The sequence below is a fragment of the Hoplias malabaricus genome, chromosome 4, assembly GCF_029633855.1.
Source record: "Hoplias malabaricus isolate fHopMal1 chromosome 4, fHopMal1.hap1, whole genome shotgun sequence".
NCBI classification, from domain to species: Eukaryota; Metazoa; Chordata; class Actinopteri; order Characiformes; family Erythrinidae; genus Hoplias; species Hoplias malabaricus.
Window position 1 is genome coordinate 9,343,590 of NC_089803.1, and position 9,271 is coordinate 9,352,860.

Consider the following 9,271-nt stretch of genomic DNA (forward strand, 5'->3'; position numbering starts at 1 on the left):
AGAACATAATATACTTCATTACACAGTAACGCTGGGTCAGTGCAGCACTAAGAACAGAATATACTTCATTACACAGTAACGCTGGGTCAGTGCAGCACTAAGAACAGAATATACTTCATTACACAGTAACACTGGGTCAGTGCAGCACTAAGAACAGAATATACTTCATTACACAGTAACGCTGGGTCAGTGCAGCACTAAGAACAGAATATACTTCATTACACAGTAACACTGGGTCAGTGCAGCACTAAGAACAGAATATACTTCATTACACAGTAACACTGGGTCAGTGCAGCACTAAGAACAGAATATACTTCATTACACAGTAACACTGATTATGTTCCTTGATTTGGCTGCTGCATTGCACAAAAAGGTATAATTAACATAACTCTAGTTCATAATCCCGCCCAGCCTGCAGCTATGTTGAGGTCCCCACAAGCCCAGTACATTTCCTAAATGATTATGCTATTAGTGTTCAGAATTCCATTGTTAGCAGATAAGATGGTTATATTGGAGGACATTTAATTATAAGCAGCTGATATGCTGCTGTAACTCACCCAGAGGGTATTTTTTCTGTCGGTCTAGATAACAGGAACACAACCTTTGCCAGATGAGCAGTCTTAGTTGGCCCCCCACATCAGATTAATTGATTTTCCATAAACAGCTTTACACTGTGTGCTATTTGTCTCTCAGAGGCAATAACTATCAGCACTTAAAATAATTACCATCATGATACCTTACAGCTTTTACAAATCGCCTCCTGCCACAAAATTACGATCGCAGTGGGTGATTTGGATACATGTTCTACCACCACTGTGAAATGTCCTCCTTGACCATCTGAGGTTGCCACAGGCATTATAGAGTTAAAAAATCAAAACAAAACAAAACATTTAATTTTGTAAACTATTTGTAATTATTTATTTTACCTTTGTTTCAAATGTAAAGTGCAGTGTATTATTATTATTAAAATGGAGGAAACAAAAGGATTTTATGCCAAGAGATTTTTCAAGCTTTTTTATTACTCTTTTGTCCACAATTATTTCATAAAACAAAGTAGAAAAGGAAAGTAATGAGAAAGAACAGAAAACAGAAATGTAACAACTTACATTCCAAAACCCTATACTAAAAAAAAGAAAATAATGATAATAAGCAGGAACTATGTGATGTAACCAGGAGGTATAATCTACATACAGACAGAAAATAAGCTGGACATTCTAACCACCACAAACTGAAACACCACGACTGAGTAATGCCTACGAGAAGAAGCTGCCACTAGGTCCCTATTTCTCATCATTGTCTGTAAGCTCATACATGCCTAATCATCAATCAACAGTCAATCAGGGAATAACTTTAGACAGAAGTCCCAGGTAGTGCAAGATGCAGCCAATCAGTAGACGATGCCTGGAAGCCTGGAGCACCAGACAGGAGCACATACCCTGAACACAAAAGGTCAGCATAGACAGGAAGAATATACAACCCAAGAGATGTACACAACAGTGAAGAAATAACAATAACACAAAAAGGAAATGTGCCTGTTTAGGAAGCACATTCACTTTAACATCATCACTTTTCAATAGCTGGGGTTTTACAACTGCTGGAGACATTAAGGTCCTGGAGTTGTTTTTTTACATCGTCATATTGTTTCTGCCATTCCTCAATGCACAGGGAAGATGGGTCAATCTCCAGGAACTTGTAGGCATCTTTAGACTGATTTTGGAATATCTGAACAGATTTGTTACAGGACACTCCAAAACTACCCCACATCTGTGAAACAACAGTCAGATATTTATTCTCCATGAATGAAAAATAAGAAATTTTTTAATCAAGTTAATTCATAAATTATTTCATATTCCAACTAGTGACACAAAGCAGCCTTACAAGATTCCAGCTTAAGCCCTCAGTTTCAGTCTTGTATTCATTGGTTAGACAGTACTACACTCTGTCTTGTTGGTTGTATGCGTTATCATCTTGTATGTATGTACTGGTGTGTTCATTTGTGTGATCATTTGGTGTGTTCATTCTTAACTATTAAGTTGCCATCTAGTGTGTCTACAAAGTTCATTATGTTTATTAGGACTTAGTGTGACTATATTTTCAAGTTCCTTGTTGTCTAGTAGTTCTATATTCGTTTGGGCCTGTTAGCTTTTCTCAATCCTGTTAGCTTTTAGTCTAATTATTGCTAATTCCAATTCTTGTTAGCTTCTAGCTCGAGCTCAGTTTATTTTCTCGTTGTCTGTTCTTATTGGTCAATTCCATATTTGTTTATATCAGTCCTGTTGAGATCATAGTTTTTTTTTTGCAGTTTCCTGTGTTTTTTGTTGTTTTCTTTTCTTGTTCCTCTCTATTTCCTAACTTACTTTGGGTAATTTGCTCTAGATTCTTTGTCTCTAGTGTGAGTCTCTAGCTGTTTTCTTACTGCCATTCTTTTCATTATCAGTCTTGTGTCGTTATTTTCTGCTTAATAACTTCTTTGTACTGCATTTGTCTTCATCACCACCACCCGTTTTGTCTACTATATATTTTTCTCTATCCTTTATTTTTATTAGGTTACTTTTATTTAAAATATTTCTGCTGAACCTACTTATTTATGGAAGTAGTTGTCATGACTGCAGCCAACTAGGGGACTGACTAATGCTAACTTCACGGTATGGTGCAGGATTATGGCTGATAATTTGCAAGGAAAATCTAGTTAAGGGAAGCAACAGCCACGGTCGCACTGCAAAACAAAAGCTATGCAGTTAAGCACGATGCATATTAACAAACCATTCACACAGGTCTATAGAAAACGCTAAATTGTTTCCACAAACCAAAAGCAACCATTTTCCTGCTAGTGTTTATAAAGAAAAATGTTTTGTTTATATATAAAAAAAAATGTTTTGTTTCCCCACAAATGTTAAAAATATATTAAAATTAATTGGCTTCTAACAATGGTTAACAAAAAATTATTATTTACATAAACCTTCTTTAATTTCATTATTCTTGCATTGCTGCTATGATAATATCTTGTTGGTAATCTTTAAGTGGTTTGACCAGAGGAGAATAGGATCCTATTGTGAGTCATGGTTTATTCCTGCAGGTTTGAATGAATTTTTCCTTGGCACAGTCACTTTAGCTTGGGGCTGTTTTTTTTATTTGTTTTTTTAATCTTTTTTTCTGAACACTGGAATTCTATAAAGGCATTTATGGCAACATCAGTTGTAAAAAGCGCTATTCAAATACATTTTTACTGGAAGTCTGTTGGGGTTACCAACTTATTGGTGGAACTTGAGACAAAACTGAAGACTTGAATCTTGGTTAACTCAGTTACCTTAGAGGCTTCACTGATTGACTGCAAAAACTCCTCCCTAAGCTCAGGTTCTTCAATGAGATCTTCACCCACAAAAGTCTTGTCTTTGATGATGCCCAACAAGCTGTACACATTTTCCCAGAAGCCTTTCAGATCGATGAGAATTTTCTGGATTTTACTCAGGTACATCTGGACATCTTGAAGGTGGGTCGGCTTGGGGATGATGCCTATTGAAAATACAATATTGATATACATGCACTCATTAATGGTGTGTTTTTTCTGAATTATTCTGTATTCACACAGAGATTTTATACTTGAAAATATAGCAGCTAACATTGTGACTTGAGTTTTCAAGTTTTAAATGAGAACAGGGAGAAGGGAGATTTCATATGAAAAAGGTATGTCTTAAGGTGTCATTGTGTCTTAAACCGATTCACTTGATTAAACCATATACCTAAATATTCTCTCTCAGGAATTCACAAAATTCACACACACACACACACACACACACACACACACACTCACACACACACACACACACACACACACACACGAGAACTGCAGAAGTAAGGCTTGAGAGATGGGGGACCTAAGAGTAAAACAAACAACTTAAGCAGTTACCAGCCATTTTGAACACCAGAGAAATGACTGAGGACAGAGCTTTAATTAGGAAGAGGTAGAGACAGGTGCCAACTGTCCCATAAAATATAGAATTGCCCCATTATTGGACACTAAAACGTGTTTTGTTTTGAACCTATAGGCCTAAGCAGAGAATGCGTTTCTCATTGTTCATCAGTCATATGGATAGGGTGATCATTTCGATCAGAAGCCAAATACCAACCAATTTCAGTCAGTCACTTTATTTAACCAATCAGCAGCCAGTTTTACCCTCATTATCATTTAGTGCTGCAGCCAATGGAGTCACAGTCCCTTCTGCAGGGGGTTGTTTTGTGGTGAAGCTGAGAGAAACAGGTTAGTGGTGAAACACTAACCTTCACAGTTCTAATTTAAATAGAACTAATGTTAGCACCGTGTCCTGGAGAAACTACATTTCATTCTCTCTCAACACATTTGTGATGATAACAAAGCTTCTTCTTTGTTACTTCTTTGTGACTTTTAAGATTAAAGTAATTCTTTATACATTAAAATCACATTAGATCATTTTGAATAATATTAACCATAATATTAACTCATTATACTCAAATGTGTTTATAGGTGTGAGTGTGTGTCGCCCTGTGAAGGACTGGTGTCCCCTCCAGGGTGTGTTCCCGCCTTGCACCCAGTGATTCTGAGTAGACTCCGGACCAACTGCGACCCTGAATTGGATAAGTATTACAGGCAATGAATTAATGAATGAATATTAACAAATTATTCTTAGATTGTAAGATGAATATAGGAGTCCTAAATAAGCAGACTGGTTTTTATATTAATCATAGGGCATAACAGTTAAACAGTGGCAGCTAGTGTATTTTAACATTATTACTTATGTGACTTTTTAATGGACATATAAAGTAAATATGGTGATGTAATGTGGATGAGAGTGTCTCTTAGATGTTTCAGAGTTCAGATTACTTCCTACAATCATTGATGACCCCCTAAAATTTTATCACATTTTGTCAAAATTACAAATGTAGAAGTTATTTCCAAGATAAAAATCCCCTGATACCTTAAAAGTGTTTTAGCTGTAACTCTACACTTTCACCTTAAATCAGTCCATGCAGCTCTACCTCAAGTTGATGGCATCAGTTCCTTAGGTGTGTGACATTTGAAACACTGCATTTGAGACTGTGTTTGGAATGCAGCAGTCTTGGAGTGGAAATTTTCAGACATGGTGCTGACTGCAACAACACACACTCACATGCTAACAAGATTATTTGGTTTTACTTTTTTATATTACTTTTAACATAATATACATGTATTATATTATGTTATATTATATTACTTGCAACATAAAGTGACAAGACTTTGCTGCAAACACTGATGCATCTCTGTGTAAAGACACTCACCCAGGTCAACTTGTAGTTTAGCTAGTGTCATCCGCTTATCAATCAGCTGTAACTGCAGACTCCACTCTCGTTGTTTTGCTGTTGACTTCGAACTGTACAAATCATTCAATTCGGATTCAAGCCTTTTGATGAGAGCAGTAGCCTCAGGAACAAATTCTGATTCCTTTGCAGCTTTAATTATAGCACCAATGAAGGGCACAACAGAAGCCACAATGCTGAATTTTTGAGTTTGAGCTGCCAAATCTCTTGCTGCATTCTGAAGTGCATTCATTTTGTAATCAATATTCTTCTGGATCTCTTCAATCTCATCAGTGGTCCTTTTCAGCTGCTCCTCCAGTTCATTTAAAGCATCTGTTAATGCCTGATGCTCCTTGGAGAGCTTCTGCAGGGCATTTTCTGTTTCTTTCTTTTCTGTATTGACATCACTTGTTGTCGTAGTTACATCTTTGTTGAGTGTTTCATACCTAAATATTACATATTGAAATAAGTCTTGAAAATGAGTAATAAATAAAACAGTGTGAACCATTTAATTTAAATATTTAATTTAATATACAATGCAGAATTTGGAATTAGAAGCTCAGGCTAAAATGATTTGGAGAAATTATGTAAGGAACTTTTGATTTTATTCAATAGATTTTGTGGCTTTAAGATAAAGGAAAGACAGGAAAAGTAAAAATAAAAGGGAAGAAGACATCAAGTATACACAAATAAAATGAAAATGAGGTTAAAAAAAAAAATATATATATATATATAAGTAGTTTCCAGTCCTAAATCTAATACTGTTTTAAAATTCAGAAAATCTCAAACACATATAGCATTCAGATTTATTTGTTACAGATTATCTTATTAAGAAACTCTTAATAAAATCTTATTTAACATACAGAAGAAAAGTTATTACCTTTGCACCATCTTCTCCACTTCTTGAATAATGTCAACAATCCAAGTTCTCGCTTTCTCTAGGAATTTTACAGCCAGTATTGGTTTGTTTTTTTGAGTTGCAGTAATCAGCATGGGAAACAGTGAAGAAACTAAGTTTTGACTGGTCCCCACACACTGCAGCAAAATGAAGAATATGACATATGTAAATGATACTTAATTTAATTTAATTTAATTATTAATAGAATAACAGGGGTCCTGCACCTTTAGTATTTGGACCTTTAATTACTATTACAGTGTTCATATATACTGAAATGTTAGCACCTATGATGCTGCCTCTACAGGTTTCTGTCATGAGGTAAACACATGTTACTTTATGTAGGAACTGATGTAATAAAATTTAAACACAGGGGAATTTGAAAAGGTGTAAGGTACCTTCAGCATGACCGCTTCAGAAGATTTAAAGAGAAGCTGTGTTTCCACAGCCCGCATCCTAAGGAGCCTCTCCAGTTTGGGGAATTTACCCAAACACAGGTAGGAGAGTTGAAAGAGAAGAGAGATCTGCTGCGATGAGGGGAGAAGTTCATCAATGAACCCAGGTCCCCATGTGAGTGGCACGATTTCTGTGATTTTCACAAAAAATAAATGAATAATTGAATCAGCACGTATTTTAGTTATTAAAGAACATAACGTAAAACAAATCTTAAACTGTATTAGACACCTTAAAAAATGACATTAGAATACATTAAAGTATTGGTATGGTTTTACTTGCCCTTGCTGTCAGCCATTGTATGTAAAGGTGGATTGGTGATGGGTGGTGTCCTAAAAATCGATGATTCAAATATTTAGTGGATGGAGAAATGTTAAAAGGTGACAAAAGTTATGAAGCTACTGAGAGAAGCTTACGTGCAGAGCTTTAACCTTCTTCAAGGTGTAGACAACTGAGCCCTCACTGAAGCAGTTTTATACCACAATGCCCCTCCTCCTGTCACAGTCAGAGCATTTATGAAATCTGACACTCTCAACAGGAACTGTTTATTTTAACTGACACCACATGTGAAATACAGACTGATTCTGTCATAGCTATTTCATCTTTTTTCCACATGTATCACTAAGTATTTTTTTTATGAAAGAATGTTTTTATTTCATTGATATGACAAAGAAAATGTTTCAGTTTTTAAAATGTTATTCTTAAGTTCCATTATGTTGCTTGTAGGTCCACAAATGGTTTAGCCTTAGCAAGGTTATAAAAGAATGACAGAACACATGAACAAATCAGAAGTGGGTGTGAAAGGAAGAGGTTCAGGAAAGGTTGTATGCCTTTGTTGGTGAAGTTGATCAGCGCTAATCATTACAAACAGCATGAGCATTGTGTATACAGGATAAAGGATAAGGATACAGGAGTTTTCACAGAATGGACATGGCTTAAAACATAGCGCTCTTCACCTAGCCTGCACATTTAAAATCCTTTCCAATATATAAAAAAATTATTATTAAAAACATAGATGTATTTATTATTTTGCCATAGAATCCCACTCTTTGAACTAAAAAAATAAGTGTTTCAATGGATAAAATGAGCAATTGTAAAGAATGATTTTATTGTTGTTGTTTATGGAAAACTGTTGTTGGGTATCTTGTTATTGTGATGGCGATCTCGAGATGTAGGTTTTAGTATATGGCCCATACACTATGCCAGTCAAAAGTTTGGACACACCAACTCAGGGTGGGTTTTTGTTTTGGGCCATTTTCCACATGTTGTGAATGTACAAAAACAGTCAAAATTTGTATAAATTTTCTCATTCAATGGTTTCTTTTTGTTTTGAATTATTTTCTATGTTGTAAACTAATGTGTGTAATAAGAGTTTATTTGTAGAACTGCCCCCTTCTTAATGTGTTTGAGACTGTAACTTGTGTTGTGCAGAGGTAGGGGCTGGTCCACAGTTCTAGACAATGACTAGCCTGGTTCCACCAATGACTAATGATATGTGTCCAAACTGATACTGTATATACACCAATCAGCCATAACATTATAACATTATGATCACCTTCTTGTTTCTACATTCATTGAGTGCATTGTGTAGTTCTACAGACTGTAGCTGATCTGTTTTTATGACATATTTTGTTTCCCCCCTTTCCCCTTATTCTTTAATGTTCAGGACCCCCACAGAGCAGGTGTGATGTGGTGGTGGATCATTCTCAGCGCTGCAGTGACACTGACGTGGTGGTGGTGTGTTAGTGTGTGTTGTGCTGGTGTAGAGTGGATCAGACAGAGCAGTGCTGCTGGAGTTTTTAAACCCTGTGTCCACTCTCTGTCCACTCTGTGAGACACTCCTCCCTCGTTGGTCCACCTTGTAGATGTAAAGTCAGAGACAGTAGCTCATCTGTCGCTGCGCAGTGTGTGTCGCTCGTCCTCTAGTCCTTCATCAGTGACACAGGACGCTGTCGGCTGGATGTTTTTGGTTGGTGGACTGTTCTCAGTCCAGACACGGAGGGGTTTAAAAACTCCAGCAGCACTGCTGTGTCTGATCCACTCTACACCAGCACAACACACAATAACACACCACCACCACCACGTCAGTGTCACTGCAGCGCTGAGAATGATCCACCACCATAATCACACCACATTATCTCTATTTGGGTCCTGACCTCACTACACAAACTTGGCCCTCAACATAAAAGAAATGGTGCTTGTTTCTTGTTGCTGCTCATAGCTTGTGGAGTTTGTGAGTGTTAGGTGTAGGCTGTTTTTCTTCCATGGGAATTCACTATAGTGCTCACTGTTTACAATTCCATCAGGAGTTAATGCAAAGGAGACTGATTTTTATGGGGCAATTAGTGAACTGCAAAACACACACCCTGATGGATTGTTTATTGATGCTGGAGATTTCAATCATGCAAATCTCAACTCAGTTTTCCCTTAATTCCGAACAAACGATCTTCTTCTTGCCTCTGATCAAGACCACATATCCCTGTCGGTGCTTCTTGACCTCAGTGCAGCTTTCGATACCACCACGGTATTCCTCTAGAAAGGTTAGAGAACATTGTTGGAATCACAGGGACACGGGATTATTGTGACACGGCCTACCTTCTACCCATTAAATCA

At 36.7% G+C, this 9,271-nt stretch overlaps 1 protein-coding gene across 1 annotated transcript; it reads right to left on the bottom strand.

Annotated features, from left to right (window-relative positions):
- Positions 1 to 1,019: 1,019 nt before the first annotated feature.
- Positions 1,020 to 7,094, bottom strand: LOC136695605 (chromosome partition protein Smc-like). Its single transcript, XM_066669764.1, has 7 exons — positions 7,075 to 7,094; positions 6,941 to 6,990; positions 6,604 to 6,791; positions 6,191 to 6,345; positions 5,293 to 5,756; positions 3,308 to 3,513; positions 1,020 to 1,764 (listed from the first exon to the last, which is right to left on the bottom strand). Exons 2-7 carry the CDS (start codon positions 6,954 to 6,956, stop codon positions 1,564 to 1,566), a joined length of 1,230 nt encoding a protein of 409 aa, XP_066525861.1. The 5' UTR covers positions 6,957 to 6,990; positions 7,075 to 7,094; the 3' UTR covers positions 1,020 to 1,563.
- Between the last annotated feature and the right edge of the window lie 2,177 nt (positions 7,095 to 9,271).

Coding starts and splice junctions, on each gene's coding strand:
- LOC136695605 (XM_066669764.1), bottom strand. Junction 6,346..6,603: donor CTGAAGCGGTCATGCTGAAG/GTACCTTACACC, acceptor ATTTTGCTGCAG/TGTGTGGGGACCAGTCAAAA. Junction 1,765..3,307: donor CAATCAGTGAAGCCTCTAAG/GTAACTGAGTTA, acceptor GTTGTTTCACAG/ATGTGGGGTAGTTTTGGAGT.